Source organism: Lithobates pipiens, unplaced genomic scaffold (genome assembly GCF_037356315.1).
Source record: "Lithobates pipiens isolate NorthernLeopardFrog02 unplaced genomic scaffold, aLitPip1_a1.2 Scaffold_16, whole genome shotgun sequence".
NCBI classification, from domain to species: domain Eukaryota; kingdom Metazoa; phylum Chordata; class Amphibia; order Anura; family Ranidae; genus Lithobates; species Lithobates pipiens.
The window spans coordinates 236238299-236261674 of record NW_027507748.1 but is presented as its reverse complement, the minus strand read 5'-3'; the positions used below and the strand labels follow the sequence as shown (position 1 = coordinate 236261674).

Genomic DNA, 23376 nt, shown 5'->3' with positions numbered 1-23376 from the left:
CTCACATGTTCTTCTGCCTTGGCTTAAATCCCAGCCAGCCGCCTGCCTGCTTATCTCCTTGCCTTCCCCGGCAAGGTCATTTTCCTCCGCTCCCCACCCAGTGGTGGCCAGGGCCCGGAGAGTGAGACCTGGGAGGCTGCGGGGCAGGTGGCAGAGAGGCAGCTGAGCTCAGCTGATGATGCCCAGCAGCAGAAATAGAAGGGAAGCAGATCCAATGTTACATAGCTACATAGTTGGTAAGGTTGAATAAAGACACCAGTCTAACCTGAGTGAGTGTCTACAATTGTCCCTATCCCTGTACATTGTACATTTGCATCGGTCCCTGCCCTCAAGGAACAATCCAAGGTCCCCATTCATATACTAGGGCCAATTTTGGACAGAAGCCAATTGGCCTACCCGCATGTCTTTGGTGTGTGGGGGGAGGCTGGGGTGCCCGGGGAGGCCCACTCGGGCACAGGGAGAACATGCAAACTCCAGGCAGGTAGTGTCGTGGTTGGGATTTGAAACAGTGACCCTATTTAGTGCTAGGCGAGAGTGCTAACCACTAAACCACTGTGCCGCCCCACACAGTGACACAATGTGACAGAGCCAGCTGGAAGCCATGATAGAGTGCCCCCTGCCTGTGAGTTATCATAATGCTGATGATCTTAACCAGTTTCCGATCGCCTGATAGCAGATTTACTGCTACAGGGAGGTCGCGCTGTGCAGGCTTATATACGTGATCCTGCATTTCTGGGTATCAGAGCCAATCAGCGGATCCGGCGGACTCGCCTAGTGATCTGCCTATGTAAACAAGGCAGTCCGCCATTCTGTCAGTGTGGAAGACATTGATCCTGTGTTCCTGCAAAGCAGGTACAGGGATCTATGTCTTCCCTTAGTAAAAGCACCTCCTCCACAGTGAGAAAACTTGTTAGGCACACATTTAACCCATTGATTGCCCTAGATGTTATCCCCTTCCCAGCCAGTGTCATTAGTACAGTGACAGTACATATTTTTAGCACTGATCACTGTATTAGTGTCACTGGTTCCCACAAAGTGTCAAAAGTGTCACTAATGCCACATACACACAAGCGGAATGTCAGACAGAAAAAGTCAGACAGAATCTTTTCATCAGATATTCCGATCATGTGTGTGCCTCTCCTGACTTTTTTTTTCTCAAATTCTGACGGACCTAGAAATAGAACATGTTCTAAATATTTCTGACGGAACCAATTCCTATTAGGAAAACCGCTCATCTGTATACTGTTCCAGCGGACCAAAAACAACACATGGTCCAACAACACAAAATACGAGACGGAAGCTATTGGCTACTGGCTATTGAACTTCCTTTTTCTAGTCCCGTCGTACGTCACCGCATTCTAGACGGTCGGACTTTGTGTGATCATGTATAGGCAAGACAGTTTCAGTGAAACTCTGTTGGAACTCCGTCAGAAAAACCTTTGGAGTTTATTACGATGGGAAAACCGGTGTCCGATTTGTCCACCGCAATATCGCTGATTGCTACCATTACTAGTAAAAAAAAGTATGTCCCCGGATTTCATTTAAAAAATCTGGTCACCTTAGCTTAAGAGGAAACTACAACAAGCCGCATTAATGCTCAACCCTACAATGCCTGGTGCTTCCTCTATCACTGTGATCAGTGTTGGGCAGAGAAAGTAATTTATTGTTCATTGTGATCACAAGTAACAAGCTATCACTATCATTGGGTCCAAATTGATAAGAGGTCTGGACCCATTGAGTAGGGCCCTATTTACAATGGGGCAACCTGAAACCTTTGCCTCAGGTGGCCCCACATTCAGTCATTTGGGGTTGGCAGCCAGAAACAGCAGTTATTTGTGCAGTATGCCTGACTGCTTTCCCCTACATTAATACAGATGAGCACCTCATGCTCCACTCATGTGTACTTAAACCCAGTCCGGTGCCAGTGCTGCCAATAGGCGAACCAGACAGTTGCCTACGGCGCATGGCAACCTAGAGAGCAGCCACTGGTTTACAAAAAAAAGGGGGAAAATGCCTCTAAGTGCAGACTGTATTAATATTTTATTTTTAAAATTGCAACTCACAAAACAAGGTTGATAATAGGCTCATCAGAAGGATATAAGTCTGGAATGCTGTGCAGGATTACCCGCGAAGGAGCCACCATGGCCCACTGCCATGCTGCAGAGTGTTTAGGAAAGCCATCCAGACACTTCCAATATGGCACTGGAGTGCATGTGTGGCCCATAGCATCAGCGGGAGTCAGAGTGACGTGTTTCAGAACATGCGCCATGCCAGATACAGAGATGAAGAGCCTCAATATATCTGGACCGGCACGTTGATGCTGAAATTTATAAATAGTTGGACGGCAAATCATATGCTTTTTTAATATAATGGTATCATCATGGTAATATTTTTGAAGCTTTGTATTTTTGGGGACAAGGAGAGGTGCAAGAAGCTGGTCTTGCCTAGGGTGCAAAAAAGTCTATCACCAGCCCTGAACGCAGCTGAATCACATCATGTGGTGCCTGCCTGATTTCATACAAATTGAAAGTTACATAGCTTGTCTGGTTGAAGAACGTCATTCTATTCAACCACAAAAAGTTATCATCTATAAAAAAAATCATACAATCCCATATACACAATCCTTCACCCACAGTTGATCCAGAGGAAGGCAGAAAACGAAAAACCCCAGTAAAGCATGCTCCAATTTGCTACAGCAGGGGAAATAATTCCTTCCTGATCCCCGAGAGGCAATCGGATTTTCCCCGGATCAACTTTACCTATAAATGTTAGTACCCAGTTATGTACATTTAGGAAAGAATTTTTAAAGCAATCTGAGCTTGCCAGAAGGAGGGAGTCTATGCCATATTTTCACAGCTCTTACTGTGAAGAAACCTTTCCGTATTTGGAGATTAAACCTTTTTTCTTCTAGACATGTACAACCTTGTCCTCTGTGATGACCTTAAAGTGAATAACTCAACACCAAGTTCACTATGTAGACCACTTTTGTACTTGTACATGTTGATCATTAGTGATGGACGAACTTCCGACGGGACGTTTCGCGAACGCGAAACGCGAACGGGCACAAACGTTCGCGAAAACGACCGTTCGCCGCGGGCTCCATTGACTTCAATGGGAGGCGAATTTCGCAAACCTTTAGGTCGAATTTGCGGCCACGTGGTAATTATTAGGGGGTAGCACGTAGTCCCACCACCTGGACAATAGCATAATACATGTATGAGGTGAATTTGGGATCGATAACTACAAGCATTTTTTTTTTATTTGGGAAATTGTTCTGACAATTCAGGACTATGGAGCTAATGAAGGCAATGGAGGAGAGGGAAGGTCAGGGACCAGGGTAGGCAAACAAGAGGGTGCAGGAGATACAGAGCACTGACAGCAGCACCGTAATACAGAGCACTGACATCAGCACCGTGACATACAGCGCTGACAGCAGCTCCGTGACATACAGCGCTGACAGCAGCACCGTGACATACAGCGCTGACAGCAGCTCCGTGACATACAGCGCTGACAGCAGCTCCGTGACATACAGCGCTGACAGCAGCACCGTGACATACAGCGCTGACAGCAGCTCCGTGACATACAGCGCTGACAGCAGCTCCGTGACATACAGCGCTGACAGCAGCTCCGTGACATACAGCACTGACAGCAGCTCCGTGACATACAGCGCTGACAGCAGCTCCGTGACATACAGCGCTGACAGCAGCACCGTGACATACAGCGCTGACAGCAGCTCCGTGACATACAGCGCTGACAGCAGCTCCGTGACATACAGCGCTGACAGCAGCTCCGTGACATACAGCACTGACAGCAGCTCCGTGACATACAGCGCTGACAGCAGCTCCGTGACATACAGCGCTGACAGCAGCACCGTGACATACAGCGCTGACAGCAGCTCCGTGACATACAGCGCTGACAGCAGCTCCGTGACATACAGCGCTGACAGCAGCTCCGTGACATACAGCGCTGACAGCAGCTCCGTGACATACAGCGCTGACAGCAGCTCCGTGACATACAGCGCTGACAGCAGCTCCGTGACATACAGCGCTGACAGCAGCTCCGTGACATACAGCGCTGACAGCAGCTCCGTGACATACAGCGCTGACAGCAGCTCCGTGACATACAGCGCTGACAGCAGCACCGTAAGCAGCCCCAGGAGGAAGTCAGCACAGCACAGGGATGGTGTGATCCCCTCATAATAAGAACCCCCAGGAGGAAGTCAGCACAGCACAGGGATGGTGTGATCCCCTCATAATAAGAACCCCCAGGAGGAAGTCAGCACAGCACAGGGATGGTGGGAGCCCCTCATAATAAGAACACCCAGGAGGAAGTCAGCACAGCACAGGGATGGTGGGAACCCCTCATAATAAGCAGCCCCAGTAGAAATATGACACCGCTCAACCTCTTCAAAGAGGAGGGTAGGGGCATATAGTACGGTGTGCTTTTTTGGGTCAGGGAAGTGAGCCAAATGAATTAAGAAGGTCTGTGTGCTTGATTCCAAAAATTGTTTATAGACATATACATGGTCTACTGATCACATGTGTTGAATTCCTCCGAGATCCATGCCTCATTCATTTTTAGAAATGTGAGGTAGTTAACACTGTGGTGAGCTAGGCGAGTACGCTTATCGGTCACAATCCCCCCTGCTGCGCTGAACGTCCTTTCGGACAGGACACTGGATGAGGGGCAAGCCAACAGTTCGATTGCAAATTGGGCAAGCTCTGGCCAGAGGTCAAGCCTGCCCACCCAGTAGTCTAGGGGTTCATCACTCCTCAGAGCGTCCACATCGGCCGTTAACCCAATGTAGTCGGACACCTGACGGTCTAGGCGTTCCCTGATGCTGGATCCGGATGACACCTGTCGATGGGTCGGCTGAAAGAATGACCTCATATCCGAAGTCACCAACACATCTTCAAACCGGCCTCTTCTTGCAGGCGCTGTTGGATTGGTACCCGCAAATCCTTCTCTGGGAGTGGGAATTGCTCCTCTGCCAGCGCACGCAAAAGCAGAATGCAGCATTTCTCGAAGCAAGGCCTGGAAGTGCTGCATTCTGACAGCCCTCTGCGACGGCGGTAACATTTCCGCCATTTTGTGTTTGTACCGGGGGTCTAAGTACGTTGCCACCCAGTACTGGTCCTTGACCCTCATGCTTTTTATACGGGGGTCCCTATTAAAACACTGGAGCATGAAGGCCCCCATTTGCACTAAAGTGGAAGCGGTGTGGTGGCCTGGCTCCTGCTCATCATCCAGGATAATGTCGTCCTCTTCATTCTCCTCTCCCCATCCTCGCACAACAGGGATCCCAGAAAGGTTTAAAGCATGCTCTTCTTGCTCCTGCTCATCCGCCCCGGCACCATCCTCCTCTGACTCCTCATCAGACTCCTGTTGTTGACTTGTCTCAGATAGAGTAGCCCCCCCTGGGAATTCATCCAGCATTGCGACTTCCTCATCTTCCCGCTCCTGCTCCTCCACAGCCTGATCAATGACACGACGCAATGCACGCTCCAGAAAGAAGGCATAAGGTACCATGTCACTGATGGCGCCATGGCTGCGACTGACCAGTTTGGTGATCTCCTCAAATGGCCGCAGAAGTCTGCATGTGTCGCGCATGAGCAGCCACTGGCGCGGTGAAAAAAAACCCAGCTCCCCAGAACCGTTTCTTTCGCAGAGTTCATACAGGTAGACGTTAACTGCACGTTTCTGCTGGAGCAGCCTATCAAGCATATAGAAGGTTGAGTTCCATCGCGTCGGGCAATCGCAAATAAGACGTCTGACCGGCAGATGGTGTCGCCGCTGAATGTCAGCAAGGCGAGCCATGGCCGTGTAAGATCTTCTGAAATGGGCCGAGATTTTCCTTGCCTGCCGCAAGATGTCCTGGACCCCAGGGTATTTGACAAGGAATCGCTGCACGACCAAGTTTAAGACGTGTGCCATGCACGGCACGTGCGTGATTTTGCCCTGTTTCAATGCGCTAAGCAGATTGGCACCGTTGTCACACACCACTTTACCAACTGTCAAATTGAGCGGTGTTAGCCACTCATCTGCCTGTGAACGCAAAGCTGAAAGGAGTGCCGGGCCAGTGTGGCTCTTTGCTTCCAGGCACAACAGACGCAGCACGGCATGGCAACGTCTCACCTGGCATGTGGAATAGGTTCTGGGGAGCTTGGGCGGTGCAGTGGAAGAGACGCTAGCAGCGGAAAAGGAGGAGGCAGCTGAGGAGGAGAGGGAGGAGGATGGAGTAGGAGGAGGAGAAGAAGAGTCAGGCCTGCATGCAATCCGTGGCGGTAAAACCAAATCTACACGGGTGCCACGGGTTACATGCTTGACGGCCGTCAGAAGGTTCACCCAGTGGGCAGTAAAACTGATATACCTTCCCTGCCCGTGTTTGCTAGACCACGTGTCTGTGGTCAGATGTATCTTGGCACCGACACTGTGTGCCAGAGATACATTCACTTGCCGCTGAACATGGCCATATAGCTCTGGGATGCCCTTCTCTGAGAAATACTTCCTTCCTGGGACCTTCCATTGTGGTGTTCCAATGGCCACAAATTTGCGAAAGGCCTCCGAGTCCACCAGTTTATATGGCAGTAGTTGGCGGGCTATGAGTTCTGACAAGCCAGCCGCCAACCGTTGGGCAAGAGGGTTATCCGGCGTCATCATTTTTTTACGCTCAAACATTAGGCCCACGGAAGCCTGCCTTTTTGCAGAAAAATGTGAGCTTGGCGTGATGGAAGGTGGAGTGGAGGACAATTGTGAGGAGAGAGGAGAAGGAGAAGTAGAAGACGAGGCTGGACGGTGAGAGCCTGCAGTGTGGCTTTGTGTGTTCCGTTGCTCCCACTGGGCTCGGTGATGGCTGCTCATGTGCCTTCTTAAGGCGGTCGTCCCTAGGTGAGTATTGGGCTTACCGCGACTAACGCGTTGACTGCAAAGATTGCAGATGGCAACGCTATTGTCAGCAGCGGACACGTTAAAAAAAGCCCACACTGCGGAGCCATGTGCCGGTGTCCTGGGAGCGCCAGATGTGACCGTACATGGTCGATGACTCGCTCCTGATACATTTGCAGTCTGCTTTGTCCCTGCTGTGCAATGTAAGTCATTGCTGCTTCTCCTCCCTATCTGCTGGTCCATATCTCCCTCTGAACTCCCCTCCTCTTCCTCTCTTGTGGGCACCCACGTGACATCACTAGACACGTCATCATCAACGTCACCTTCCCCACCGCTATAAGTAGAGTAGGCAGCAACACCGGGGACCAACCTCCTCCTTGGGCTGATCTGGGTACTGGCGTCAGACTGCTGAGTAGCGCTTGTTGCTGCCTCCTCTTCCTGATCCAATACCAAGAGTGGCTGCGCATCAGAAATGTCCTCTTGATATGGATCGGAAAATAATTCCAGTGACTCAAGCGGAAGGTATGTGGTGGTGGTGGTGGTGGTCGTGTTGTTGGTGGTAGTGTCTTTGGGGGTGCACATAGCAGAGAGTGAAGAAGAGGGTGCAGATCGAGAGGATGAGGAGGGTGCAGAAGAATAAGGCTGAGTGAGCCACTCAACCAAGTCTGGTGCGTCCTTTAAAGTAATTGAACGCACCTTCTGCAACTTCCCACTTTGGCTCAAGGCTGTTGCTCCTGCCCTACCCCTACCACCCCTGCGGAAGGGCCTGCCTCTTCCTCTGCCTGTCATTTTTTAAATCACCCTGTGACAAAACTCTTAGTCCCTATACCGCTGAAGGACTGCTGCAGTATAGGGCAGCGGTCAGCAGTAGTGCACGTCAACCCTATGTATTGTGGACCGATAGCGGTCCTTACAGAACAGCAGACTGTACTGCACTCAGGCCTATGTACCGTAGCACCCTATACCAAGTTACCAGTCCTTATAAAAACTTTTGTGGACCAAGCAGGTTGTGTGTTAGTGATTAGCAGACTGTACGTCAGTCCCTATACCAATGAAGGACTGCTGCAGTATAGGGCAGCGGTCAGCAGTAGTGCACGGCAACCCTATGTATTGTGGACCGATAGCGGTCCTTACAGAACAGCAGACTGTACTGCACTCAGGCCTATGTACCGTAGCACCCTATACCAAGTTACCAGTCCTTATAAGAACTTTTGTGGACCAAGCAGGTTGTGTGTTAGTGATTAGCAGACTGTACGTCAGTCCCTATACCAATGAAGGACTGCTGCAGTATAGGGCAGCGGTCAGCAGTAGTGCACGGCAACCCTATGTATTGTGGACCGATAGCGGTCCTTACAGAACAGCAGACTGTAACGCACTCAGGCCTATGTACCGTAGCACCCTATACCAAGTTACCAGTCCTTATAAGAACTTTTGTGGACCAAGCAGGTTGTGTGTTAGTGATTAGCAGACTGTACGTCAGTCCCTATACCAATGAAGGACTGCTGCAGTATAGGGCAGCGGTCAGCAGTAGTGCACGGCAACCCTATGTATTGTGGACCGATAGCGGTCCTTACAGAACAGCAGACTGTAACGCACTCAGGCCTATGTACCGTAGCACCCTATACCAAGTTACCAGTCCTTATAAGAACTTTTGTGGACCAAGCAGGTTGTGTGTTAGTGATTAGCAGACTGTACGTCAGTCCCTATACCAATGAAGGACTGCTGCAGTATAGGGCAGCGGTCAGCAGTAGTGCACGGCAACCCTATGTATTGTGGACCGATAGCGGTCCTTACAGAACAGCAGACTGTAACGCACTCAGGCCTATGTACCGTAGCACCCTATACCAAGTTACCAGTCCTTATAAGAACTTTTGTGGACCAAGCAGGTTGTGTGTTAGTGATTAGCAGACTGTACGTCAGTCCCTATACCAATGAAGGACTGCTGCAGTATAGGGCAGCGGTCAGCAGTAGTGCACGGCAACCCTATGTATTGTGGACCGATAGCGGTCCTTACAGAACAGCAGACTGTAACGCACTCAGGCCTATGTACCGTAGCACCCTATACCAAGTTACCAGTCCTTATAAGAACTTTTGTGGACCAAGCAGGTTGTGTGTTAGTGATTAGCAGACTGTACGTCAGTCCCTATACCAATGAAGGACTGCTGCAGTATAGGGCAGCGGTCAGCAGTAGTGCACGGCAACCCTATGTATTGTGGACCGATAGCGGTCCTTACAGAACAGCAGACTGTAACGCACTCAGGCCTATGTACCGTAGCACCCTATACCAAGTTACCAGTCCTTATAAGAACTTTTGTGGACCAAGCAGGTTGTGTGTTAGTGATTAGCAGACTGTACGTCAGTCCCTATACCAATGAAGGACTGCTGCAGTATAGGGCAGCGGTCAGCAGTAGTGCACGGCAACCCTATGTATTGTGGACCGATAGCGGTCCTTACAGAACAGCAGACTGTACTGCACTCAGGCCTATGTACCGTAGCACCCTATACCAAGTTACCAGTCCTTATAAGAACTTTTGTGGACCAAGCAGGTTGTGTGTTAGTGTTTAGCAGACTGTGCGTCAGTCCCTATACCGCTGAAGGACTGCTGCAGTATAGGGCAGCGGTCAGCAGTAGTGCACGGCAACCCTATGTATTGTGGACCGATAGCGGTCCTTACAGAACAGCAGACTGTAACGCACTCAGGCCTATGTACCGTAGCACCCTATACCAAGTTACCAGTCCTTATAAGAACTTTTGTGGACCAAGCAGGTTGTGTGTTAGTGATTAGCAGACTGTACGTCAGTCCCTATACCAATGAAGGACTGCTGCAGTATAGGGCAGCGGTCAGCAGTAGTGCACGGCAACCCTATGTATTGTGGACCGATAGCGGTCCTTACAGAACAGCAGACTGTAACGCACTCAGGCCTATGTACCGTAGCACCCTATACCAAGTTACCAGTCCTTATAAGAACTTTTGTGGACCAAGCAGGTTGTGTGTTAGTGATTAGCAGACTGTACGTCAGTCCCTATACCAATGAAGGACTGCTGCAGTATAGGGCAGCGGTCAGCAGTAGTGCACGGCAACCCTATGTATTGTGGACCGATAGCGGTCCTTACAGAACAGCAGACTGTACTGCACTCAGGCCTATGTACCGTAGCACCCTATACCAAGTTACCAGTCCTTATAAGAACTTTTGTGGACCAAGCAGGTTGTGTGTTAGTGTTTAGCAGACTGTGCGTCAGTCCCTATACCGCTGAAGGACTGCTGCAGTATAGGGCAGCGGTCAGCAGTAGTGCACGGCAACCCTATGTATTGTGGACCGATAGCGGTCCTTACAGAACAGCAGACTGTAACGCACTCAGGCCTATGTACCGTAGCACCCTATACCAAGTTACCAGTCCTTATAAGAACTTTTGTGGACCAAGCAGGTTGTGTGTTAGTGATTAGCAGACTGTACGTCAGTCCCTATACCAATGAAGGACTGCTGCAGTATAGGGCAGCGGTCAGCAGTAGTGCACGGCAACCCTATGTATTGTGGACCGATAGCGGTCCTTACAGAACAGCAGACTGTACTGCACTCAGGCCTATGTACCGTAGCACCCTATACCAAGTTACCAGTCCTTATAAGAACTTTTGTGGACCAAGCAGGTTGTGTGTTAGTGTTTAGCAGACTGTGCGTCAGTCCCTATACCGCTGAAGGACTGCTGCAGTATAGGGCAGCGGTCAGCAGTAGTGCACGGCAACCCTATGTATTGTGGACCGATAGCGGTCCTTACAGAACAGCAGACTGTAACGCACTCAGGCCTATGTACCGTAGCACCCTATACCAAGTTACCAGTCCTTATAAGAACTTTTGTGGACCAAGCAGGTTGTGTGTTAGTGATTAGCAGACTGTACGTCAGTCCCTATACCAATGAAGGACTGCTGCAGTATAGGGCAGCGGTCAGCAGTAGTGCACGGCAACCCTATGTATTGTGGACCGATAGCGGTCCTTACAGAACAGCAGACTGTAACGCACTCAGGCCTATGTACCGTAGCACCCTATACCAAGTTACCAGTCCTTATAAGAACTTTTGTGGACCAAGCAGGTTGTGTGTTAGTGTTTAGCAGACTGTGCGTCAGTCCCTATACCGCTGAAGGACTGCTGCAGTATAGGGCAGCGGTCAGCAGTAGTGCACGGCAACCCTATGTATTGTGGACCGATAGCGGTCCTTACAGAACAGCAGACTGTAACGCACTCAGGCCTATGTACCGTAGCACCCTATACCAAGTTACCAGTCCTTATAAGAACTTTTGTGGACCAAGCAGGTTGTGTGTTAGTGATTAGCAGACTGTACGTCAGTCCCTATACCAATGAAGGACTGCTGCAGTATAGGGCAGCGGTCAGCAGTAGTGCACGGCAACCCTATGTATTGTGGACCGATAGCGGTCCTTACAGAACAGCAGACTGTAACGCACTCAGGCCTATGTACCGTAGCACCCTATACCAAGTTACCAGTCCTTATAAGAACTTTTGTGGACCAAGCAGGTTGTGTGTTAGTGATTAGCAGACTGTACGTCAGTCCCTATACCAATGAAGGACTGCTGCAGTATAGGGCAGCGGTCAGCAGTAGTGCACGGCAACCCTATGTATTGTGGACCGATAGCGGTCCTTACAGAACAGCAGACTGTAACGCACTCAGGCCTATGTACCGTAGCACCCTATACCAAGTTACCAGTCCTTATAAGAACTTTTGTGGACCAAGCAGGTTGTGTGTTAGTGTTTAGCAGACTGTGCGTCAGTCCCTATACCGCTGAAGGACTGCTGCAGTATAGGGCAGCGGTCAGCAGTAGTGCACGGCAACCCTATGTATTGTGGACCGATAGCGGTCCTTACAGAACAGCAGACTGTAACGCACTCAGGCCTATGTACCGTAGCACCCTATACCAAGTTACCAGTCCTTATAAGAACTTTTGTGGACCAAGCAGGTTGTGTGTTAGTGATTAGCAGACTGTACGTCAGTCCCTATACCAATGAAGGACTGCTGCAGTATAGGGCAGCGGTCAGCAGTAGTGCACGGCAACCCTATGTATTGTGGACCGATAGCGGTCCTTACAGAACAGCAGACTGTAACGCACTCAGGCCTATGTACCGTAGCACCCTATACCAAGTTACCAGTCCTTATAAGAACTTTTGTGGACCAAGCAGGTTGTGTGTTAGTGATTAGCAGACTGTACGTCAGTCCCTATACCAATGAAGGACTGCTGCAGTATAGGGCAGCGGTCAGCAGTAGTGCACGGCAACCCTATGTATTGTGGACCGATAGCGGTCCTTACAGAACAGCAGACTGTAACGCACTCAGGCCTATGTACCGTAGCACCCTATACCAAGTTACCAGTCCTTATAAGAACTTTTGTGGACCAAGCAGGTTGTGTGTTAGTGTTTAGCAGACTGTGCGTCAGTCCCTATACCGCTGAAGGACTGCTGCAGTATAGGGCAGCGGTCAGCAGTAGTGCACGGCAACCCTATGTATTGTGGACCGATAGCGGTCCTTACAGAACAGCAGACTGTAACGCACTCAGGCCTATGTACCGTAGCACCCTATACCAAGTTACCAGTCCTTATAAGAACTTTTGTGGACCAAGCAGGTTGTGTGTTAGTGATTAGCAGACTGTACGTCAGTCCCTATACCAATGAAGGACTGCTGCAGTATAGGGCAGCGGTCAGCAGTAGTGCACGGCAACCCTATGTATTGTGGACCGATAGCGGTCCTTACAGAACAGCAGACTGTAACGCACTCAGGCCTATGTACCGTAGCACCCTATACCAAGTTACCAGTCCTTATAAGAACTTTTGTGGACCAAGCAGGTTGTGTGTTAGTGATTAGCAGACTGTACGTCAGTCCCTATACCAATGAAGGACTGCTGCAGTATAGGGCAGCGGTCAGCAGTAGTGCACGGCAACCCTATGTATTGTGGACCGATAGCGGTCCTTACAGAACAGCAGACTGTAACGCACTCAGGCCTATGTACCGTAGCACCCTATACCAAGTTACCAGTCCTTATAAGAACTTTTGTGGACCAAGCAGGTTGTGTGTTAGTGTTTAGCAGACTGTGCGTCAGTCCCTATACCGCTGAAGGACTGCTGCAGTATAGGGCAGCGGTCAGCAGTAGTGCACGGCAACCCTATGTATTGTGGACCGATAGCGGTCCTTACAGAACAGCAGACTGTAACGCACTCAGGCCTATGTACCGTAGCACCCTATACCAAGTTACCAGTCCTTATAAGAACTTTTGTGGACCAAGCAGGTTGTGTGTTAGTGATTAGCAGACTGTACGTCAGTCCCTATACCAATGAAGGACTGCTGCAGTATAGGGCAGCGGTCAGCAGTAGTGCACGGCAACCCTATGTATTGTGGACCGATAGCGGTCCTTACAGAACAGCAGACTGTAACGCACTCAGGCCTATGTACCGTAGCACCCTATACCAAGTTACCAGTCCTTATAAGAACTTTTGTGGACCAAGCAGGTTGTGTATTAGTGTTTAGCAGACTGTGCGTCAGTCCCTATACCGCTGAAGGACTGCTGCAGTATAGGGCAGCGGTCAGCAGTAGTGCACGGCAACCCTATCTATTGTGGACCGATAGCGGTCCTTACAGAACAGCAGACTGTACCGCACCCAAGCCTATGTACCGTAGCACCCTAGACAGACCAAGTTACCAGTCCTTATAAGAACTTTTGTGGAACAAGTGAGTTGTGAATGATTAGCAGACTGCAGCAGAAGGGCAGCAGTCAAGTATAATATTCTTTCTATATTTGGAAGAAAGAATATTATACGTGTACAAGCCTATTACCGTACCACTGATACCAGTCCTGAAAAGAACCTTTGTGGAACTAATAGTAACAGCAAGTCTTTAAAATTATCCTCACTGCCTGACAACACTGCTTCCTGCCTGTCCCTATACAAATTGGCAAAAAAGAGTAGGCTGGAACGATTAGCTGGAACAGCTCTTTTGTGGACCTGATAGTAACAGCTAATGATGATGATGATGATGATGATGAAGAAAGACTAATCTGGCTGAGCTGTCCCTAAAATAGCAGCATACAGCGCTCTGTCCCTTTATCTAAACTGACAAAAGAAACTCAGGCTGCTGACCTAACACCTATACCAGTCCTGAAAAGAACTTTTGTGTACCAAATAGCTAGCGTTTTCTCTGTCCCTACTCCACACAGGATCCTTTCCCTACAGTGACAGAAGAAAGAATGTAAAATGGCCACCGGATCGGGTGTATTTATAGGTTAGGGGGAATGTCCAAGTGTCCATGAGCTGTCATGTCTCAATTGGTTGTCCTGTAACACATGATAAACGTGTCACGAAAGGTTAAAGTTCTTGTATACATTAAACACGTAAGTCCGCCGGGGCGAACGACGGAAAAAGGCGTTCGAACCCGCGGACGGCGAAAGTCGGAAATTCGCCGCGAAACGACCGCCGGGCGAACCGTTCGGCCATCACTATTGATCATATCCCCCTCTTCAAGAGAGAAAAAAATTCAGTTACTCTAATCTTTTCTCATAGCTGAGCTCCTCCATGCCTCCTATGAGTTTGGTTGCACTTTCTCCAGTTCCCTGATATCCTTTTTGAGAACTGGTGCCCAAACTGAACTGCATGTTCCATATGAGGTCTTACTAATGGTTTTTACAGGGGCAAAATTATATCTCTGTCTCTGGAATCCATACCTTTCTTAATACAAGAAAGTTCTTTGCTCGCTTTGGGAACTGCAGCTTGGCATTGCATGCTATTATTGAGCTTATGATCTACCAAAACCCCCAGATCCTTCTCCACCATTGATTCCCCCAGTTGTAATCCCCCTAGTATGTATGATTTATGCCAGAGGCATAGCTTGAAGCTTGTGGGCCCCGATGCAAAAGTTGACCTGCCCCCCCCCCCCCCCCCCACTTACACCAACCCCTACCACCCACCACTTCCACCATGTGTGCAGATACACTCACCGCACACCATGATACTCAAAGTGGCTTAAGAGTTTAGAGTTCCCAGAGTTCCTCCTCACATTACAGGACAGGGATCACCCCTAAAGAATCAGAGGACAGGGATCACTGCTGGAGAATCAGAGGACAGGGACCCCTGGCAAGTCATTTGGCAGAGCTCCTTTCCCATTCCAACACTGTAAACAGCTCTCTCCCCCCCCCCCCCCCCCTCACAATCCACGGGGCTAAAATCACATTCCTTTACACACAGTCTATCAGCTTTCACAGGGTGTATCTGGCTTTTATGCTACAGTTCTGACCTGTGACATTGCCTAGTTGGAACAGCAGTGTAATTGCAGTAGGCAAATATACCCTATGCAGATCATGGCTGACTGGCTGTGTTGTAAAGGAATGTGATTTCAGCCCTGTGGAGGAGGAGCAGTATACAGTGCTGTACAGGTGGTCCCCTATCTACAGACATCCAACTTTCAAATGATTCGGATGTGCGTTTCCTCTCCCCAGTTGTCAGGGAAGTGAGGTAAGCAGACATGCCTGGGTGGGGGGGGGGGGGGTACAGAGAATCCCAACTAGTGACTAGAAGACACTGAGAGGTGTCTTACCTCACCAGTGACACCGGTCCCATCATGGCTACAAGATGGCAATCTCCTCCTCTTAACTCGCCGTGCTTGGTTACCATTCCATGTTGCCAGCACACAGCACAGACACTTCCCCATCCTGGGCTGTTCTCACCCCATGCTCCACTCCATTCAGGAAATGGCTCACAGCTTCTCCCCAGCCAATGAGAACAGAGGGGTGTGGACTGTGGAAGGAAAAGTGGAAGCCCAGTACTGGAGCATGGCTATGTGGCCCTAGGGCAGATCGGAGCTGGACTTTGTGGAGGATATGGTAGTATGACAGAGAGGCTGCAGGGGCCCCCTGGCGCTAGGGGCCGGGTTGCGATTTTGACCCCTGCAACCCCTTATGCTAATGCATATTCTTAGCCCTCAAGTACATAACTTTACATTTATCAATAAGCCTCATTTTCCACTTAGTTGCCCAATTAGACAGTGCATTGAGGTTGGTTTGTAAATTGTAGACATCCTGTAAGGATGTTATTCCACTGCATAGATTGGTGTAATCAGCAAAGACAGGAATGGTACTTTTAATCTCAAAATCGATATAATTTAAGAAGATATTAAAAAGTAACGGTCCCAGCACTGAGCCTTGGGGTACACCACTGATAACCTTAGACCATTCAGAGTAAGTCATTAACCACTACTCTCTGAATTCTGTCTTTTAGCCAGTTTTCTATCCATTTATAAATTGATCTTTTTGTGTCTGTAGACTTTACCTTACACATTAGTCGTGTGTGGGGAACTGTGTCAAAAGTTTTTGTAAAATTTCACTGGGGACTGTTTTATACATTTTATTAATTGTTATACGTGTATCACCTATATCTATTACCTGTATGTATTTTTTTGCATTTAGCGCAGTGTACTTTTTATTATTAATTAATTGTTCACACCACTGCAAGCTGTGGGTCGGGTCACAGGTCCCGCGGACTCGATCGCCATGAGGATACCCGCGATCATCTCATGGAGAGAAAGAACGGGGAGATGCTAATGTAAACAAGCATCTCCCCGTTCTGCTTAGGGACAGTGTGATCGGGAGCAGAAATCAGTGACATGTCACATGTAGCCACGCCCCCCGCAGTTAGAAACACTCCCCAGGACACACTTAACCCCTTAACTGCCCCCTAGTGGTTAACCGATTCACTGCCAGTGTCATTGACACAGGAATCAGTGCATTTGTATAGCACTGATTGCTGTATAAATGACAATGGTCCCAAAAATGTGTCAAAAATGTCTGATATGTCCGCCATAATGTCGCAGTCATGATAAACATCGTGATCGCTGCCATTACTAGTAAAAAAATAATTATTAATAAAAATGCCATAAAACTATCCCCTATTTTGTAAACGCTATAACTTTTGCGCAAACCAATCAATAAACGCTTATTTTTTTAAACAAAAATATGTAGAAGAATACGTAGCAGCCTAAACTGAGGAAAAAAATAGTTTTTTTTATATATTTTTGGGGGATATTTATTATAGCAGAATGTAAAAAATAATGTGTTCTTTTCAAAATTGTCGCGCTTTTTTGTTTATAGCTCAAAAAATAAAAACCACAGGGGTGATCAAATACCACTAAAAGAAAGCTCTATTTGTGGGGAAAAAAGGACGTCAATTTTGTTTGGGAGCCACACCGCATGACCACGCAATTGTCAGTTAAAGCGACGCAGTGCCGAATCGCAAAAAGTGCTCTGGTCAGGAAGGGATTGAATTCTTCCAGGACTGAAGTGGTTAACACGTACATGAGGTTTTTTCACTTACTTTCATTCTTTGGCGCTTTAATTCATTTTCATATTTTTACATAGTGATTATTGGTAGTGGCTACAGCCGCTGGTAATAATCCCATGAAAAATTAGACATATTGGTTGTACCTAAATTGATGGATTGATCAATGTTGGTACATTCAACCAGTCCTTACATTGTTCGAATTTCAGCCAGTTGCTTCTAACCCCCATGAAATTCAAACCATCTATGCCTGCCTTTGCTCCATAGGTGATTTACATAAAGGAGCTCATATTTTAATGGTTCTTACATAAACAAGACACAATTAAATTAGAAAAACTTAGGGGAATTCTGAACTCTAAAACCAACAGTAAATTTAAATGCTTTATTCGCAAATAAATTCAATAAGCTAAAACAAACAGTAAATTTATATGCGGTATTAGGGAATACATTCATTTTGTGTTTATCATAGGAATATCTTGTGGACCACCTGAAGCAATAGTAAATGCAGTATATGAAGCAGAAGACTTTTTGTTTGGCTCTGAAGCAGTCTATAAATGTGAAAAAGGGTAAGTTCAACTTTATTGGGGATTTTTCATGCTAATATAATACTTCATAGCATCATTCAAAAATTATTCTGGTTATTAGGTTTGTTATTGTGACTTATTTTTTCGTTCAAAAGTTTTTATTTTATGTTAAAATAAATTACATGTACAGAATATAAGACAAATTATTTGATACCAGAAGACATATTGAAGTACGGATGATGCAAAGCAAAGAAGAATTTCAAGATATTCTCGTGGGAATGACAATAAATAGCCTTATATATTTTAGAATTTGAAAACATTCTTATAGCTGAGTTTTAAACATTTTAATCCCAAGAAAATATAAATATGTCTAAAAGAAAATATAGGATTTTAAAGTTTTGACCATAACTTCTAAAGTATGTTTATAGTAAGTATTATATAGTAAGGGAAGAACATAAAAGGTATATAGGAGGGTAAGGGGAGGAAATAATTCTCCGGAGGAGGTTTTATATATCAGCTAATGTTGTAATGCTATAAAAAAATCTTAATCACCATAACAATAAAACTCGGTTATCAATATTATCTGACATATAATATTTAATCCAGGGTTTCCATATGATATCAAACTTTGTCATCTGGTTTTTATCTATAGCGTCCATTTTAGCATGGATGAAAGATTGATTCATTCTACATTTGGTTTATGCAATATTCACCACATCTGTTTTCCACGTATTGGCTATAGTCTGCTTTACGTAAGAACTAATTTGAATTGTTTCTGATTCAGAAAGGCTGGTTTTAAATTAAGGAGAGCTATAATTGGGTCTGGAAAAATTGGACGATCAAAAATTTTGTAATTATCAGAAAGATCTTTTTCCAAAATGATTGTACAGTTAGGCAATGCCACCAGGTATGTATATAGGTCCCTTTTTCTGGACAGCCACGAAAGCAGAGGTCAGTGTTGTCTGTTGAGAATTTGGCGATTCTCGCAGGAACCAAATACCAGCGTGTGAGAACTTTATATGATGATTCAGACTCCAATATATTTATAGAGGAAGATTTAGTGAAAGACTACACATGTGCATTCGTTTTCGTCCGAATGCATTTTCGTCCGAATTTCAGGTATTTTCGTTTTCGTTTTGACAAACGATAACGAAAGCACAGAATCCGAAAAACAAACCCGACATAAATAAATGCTTTATTTTCATTTTCGTTGTTACAACAGTTCGATATAGAATAGGAGATTCAACGTGACTCTGACAATAACAATCTATGTCTATAGAACCTGTGGTCGAATGTGCCTTAAATATTCAACAGAGAAAAAAGATTTGACAGTTACTGTCCTAAAAAGTGTTTGGGGACCCGTGTCCTGCCCCAGGGGACATGTATCAATGCAAAAAAAAGTTTTAAAAACTGCATTTTTTTCGGGAGCAGTGATTTTAATAATTGCACACTCACATTGGTCCCTACCATCAAGGAGCCCACAATCCTCATTCATATACTAGGGCCAATTTTTGGAAAGAAGCCAATTAACCTACCAGCATGTCTTTGGAGTGTGGGAGAAAACCCATGCAGGCACAGGCAGAACATGCAAACTCCAGGCAGGTAGTGCCATGGTTGGGATTTGAACCAGCGATCCTTTTTACTGCTAGGTGAGAGTGCTACCCACTACACCACTGTGCCGCCCCAAATGATAATGATTAAAGTGAAACAATAAAAGTGTAATATTCCTTTAATTCCTGTAAAGGGGCGCATGTTTCTGGTGCTTAGAACTGTCCCTGCACAAAGTGTAATTTATGCAGGAAAAAAAGTCCTTTAAAATCACTCGCAGCTATTATGAATTGTCGGCTCCGTAATACAGAGAACACTCATTGAAAGTTATTGATAAAAAAAAAAAAAAAAGCGTGGGGTTCCCCCAAATTCAATTACCAGGCCCTTCAGGTCTGGTATGGATATTAACCACTTTCAGACCGGACCATTTTGGTGGTTAAAAACCAGACCACTTTTTGCGATTCGGCACTGCGTCGCTTTAACTGACAATTGCGCAGTCGTGCGACGTGGCTCCCAAACAAAATTGACGTCCTTTTTTTCCCACAAATAGAGCTTTCTTTTGGTGGTATTTGATCACCCCTGCGGTTTTTATTTTTTGCGCTATAAACAAAAATAGAGCGACAATTTTGAAAAAAACGCATAATTTTTAACTTTTTGTTATAATAAATATCCCCCAAAAATATATAAAAAAAAAAAATTTCCCTCAGTTTAGGCCGATACGTATTCTTCTACATATTTTTGGTAAAAAAAATCGCAATAAGCGATTATTGATTGGTTTGCGCAAAAGTTATAGCGTTTACAAAATAGTGATAGTTTTATAGCATTTTTTTTTTTTTTTTTTTTTTACTAGTAATGGCGGCGATCCGCGATTTTTATTGTGACTGTGACATTGTGGGGGACCCATCGGACATTTTTGACACATTTTTGGGACCATTGTCATTTATACAGTAATCACTGCTATATAAATGCAGTGATTCCTGTGTAAATGACACTGGCAGTGAAGGGGTTAACCAGTGGGTGGCTGTGTAGGGGTTAAGTGTTCCTAGGGGTGTGTTACTAACTGTGGGGGGGTTGGGCTTTCATTTAGTGAACACTGATCTCTGCTCCAATCACATGGAGCAGAGATCAGCGTCATTAGTTGCTAGGCAGAATGGAGAAATGTTGTTTACAACGGCATTTCTTCATTCGGCCGCTCCGTGAGATGATCGCGGGGATGCCCGCGGCGATCGAGTTCTTGGGTCCCGCGACCGGACTCACGGGGGTCCCGACCAGCGCGGGAGCGCGCCGGCGGCGGCGCGCTCCCGATGGCAGGGTGGCAATTTTAAAGGGACGTACATGTAAGCCCATTTGCCTGCCCGTGCCATTCTGTCGACGTACATCGTCGTGCGCTGGTCGGCAAGTGGTTAAGGGGAACCCTGCGTCAAATTTAAAAAAAAATTGACGTGGGGGTCCCCCTAAAAATCCATACCAGACCCTTTATCCGAGCATGCAACCTGGCAGGCCGCAGGAAAAGAGGGGGGACGAGAGAGCGGCCCCCCTCCCTCCTGAACCGTACCAGGCCACATGCCCTCAACATTGGGAGGATGCTTTGGGGTCTGTGACCCCTCAAAGCACCTTGTCCCCATGTTGATGAGGACAAGGGCCTCATCCCCACAACCCTGGTCGGTGGTTGTGGGGGTCTGCGGGCAGGGGGCTTATCAGAATCTGGAAGCCCCCTTTAACAAGGGAACCCCCAGATCCTGGCCCCCCTATTTGAAATGATAAAGGGGTACAAAAGTACCCCTACCATTTCACAAAGAAAGTGTAAAAAATTATTAAATAAGACAAACACACTTTTGAAAAATTCCTTTATTAAAAAAAAAAAAAAAAAAAGATTCCAGCGGTGGTAATCCACTCTTGCTATCCAGCGACGGATGATCATCTCTCCGGGGACCAGCGATGGCTGATCTGATCCATCGCAGCGAATACATCCATCTTCTGTCTCCACGGAGGGGACACTGCGGGGATCCCGGCGGCCTGACGTTTGTTATATGCGGAGGGCAGGGCCACCCGTCACCTGACCACGCCCCCTCTGACGCAAGGGGAAACCTGGGCTTCCCCGTGATGTATGGGTGACCCTGCCCCCCCTCTGATGTAATACAGGCAGGTTTCTGTTACATCAGAGGGGGGCGGGGTCACCCATACGTCATTGGGGAAGCCCAGCTTTCCCCTTGCGTTAGAGGGGGCGGGGTCAGGTGATGGGTGGCCCGTATTAGCCTTTAAAATTAGCACTTTAGATTTTGAACGTTGGAGTCCCATAGACTTTAATAGGGTTCTAAAGTTCACACGAAGTATGCTATATACTAGCTCCATTGAATCTTCTTTATACATTCGACAGACACCATAAACCTTCAAAGACAGATTCGACCGTAATTCATGTGGATTTTCGGACGAATGCTTTTATTGAACGAAAAACAAAATAAATAAAAACGAATTTCGGGAGTAACTAAATAAAAAAAAATTTCGGACGAAAACTAAATTACGGAACAAAATATTTTACTCTGCACATATCTATGAAAGACCATATGTTGGACCAAGACCTAGAATCGATCGTACAATCCAAATCTTTTTACCACTTGGCCACATATTTAGGTATAACAGTATTAGAATTCGATATCAATTGTGTATACAGTGATGTAATACGACCTTTAGCATGTGTTACGTCAGAGGGGTGCGGGGGTCACCCATACGTCACAGGGAACCCCGGGTTTCCCCTTGCGTCAGAGGGGGGCGGGGTCAGGTGATGGGTGGCCCCGCCCTCCGTATATAAGAAACGTCAGGCCGCCGGAATCCTTGCAGTGTCTCCTCTGCGGAGACAGAAGAAGGATGTATTCGCTGCGCTGGATGAGATGAGCCATCGCTGGAGAGATGACCGTCCGTCGCTGGATAGCAAGAGTGGATTACCGCCGCTGGAATCTTTTTTTTATTTTTTTTATTTTTAATAAAGGAATTTTTCAAAAGTGTGTTTGTTTTATTTAACTATTTTTTACACTTTCTTTGTGAAATGGTAGGGGTACTTTTGTACCCCCTTACCATTTCAAACAGGGGGGGGCGGGATCTGGGGGTCCCCTTGTTAAAGGGGGCTTCCAGATTCTGATAAGCCCCCCGCCCGCAGACCTCCACAACCACCGGCCAGGGTTGTGGGGATGAGGCCCTTGTCCTCATCAACATGGGGACAAGGTGCTTTGAGGGGTCACAGACCCCCAAAGCATCCTCCCAATGTTGAGGGCATGTGTCCTGGTATGGTTCAGGAGGGGGGGGGCGCTCTCTCGTCCCCCCCTCTTTTCCTGCGGCCTGCCAGGTTGCGTGCTCGGATAAAGGGTCTGGTATGGATTTTTAGGGGGACCCCATGTCAATTTTTTTTTAAATTTGACGCGGGGTTCCCCTTAATATCCATACCAGACCTGAAGGGTCTGGTTATGGATATTTAGGGGGAACCCCACGTCAAATTTTTTCTTAAATTTGAGGCAGGGTTCCCCTTAATATCCATACCAGACCTGAAGGGCCTGGTAATTGAATTTGGGAGACCCCCACGCTTTTTTATTTATTTATTTATTTATTTTTTTATCAATGACTTTCAATGAGTGTTCTCTGTATTACGGAGCCGACAATTCATAATAGCTGCGAGTGATTTTAAAGGACTTTTTTTTCCTGCATAAATGACACTTTGTGCAGGGACAGTTCTAAGCACCAGAAACATGAGCCCCTTCACAGGCATACTATAGACACCCCCCCCCCCCCTACGAAATTTAAAGGAATATTACACTTTTATTGTTTCACTTTAATCATTATTAAAATCACTGCTCCCGAAAAAACATCAGTTTTTAAAACTTTTTTTTGCATTGATCCATGTCCCCTGGGGCAGGACCCGGGTCCCCAAACACTTTTTAGGACAGTAACTTGCAGAATCTTTTCTCTCTGTCGAATATTTTCTCTATATAATCTTGGACTAATAGAGGTAAGGATAGGAACATTCGACCACAGGTTCTATAGACAGATTGTTATTGTCAGAGTCATGTCGAATCTCCTATTCTATATCGAACTGTTGTAACAATGAAAAC

At 46.9% G+C, this 23376-nt stretch overlaps 1 protein-coding gene across 7 annotated transcripts in view; it reads left to right on the top strand.

Moving 5' to 3' along the window:
- LOC143982461 (C4b-binding protein alpha chain-like) overlaps positions 1–23376 on the top strand; it is a 505748-nt gene that overhangs the window by 427090 nt on the left and 55282 nt on the right. For all 7 annotated transcript variants that reach the window (XM_077481187.1, XM_077481191.1, XM_077481190.1 and 4 more), the window contains one exon: positions 17674–17770. In XM_077481187.1, the coding sequence (XP_077337313.1) occupies positions 17674–17770 (97 nt within the window). The remainder of the gene's footprint in view (positions 1–17673; positions 17771–23376) is intronic.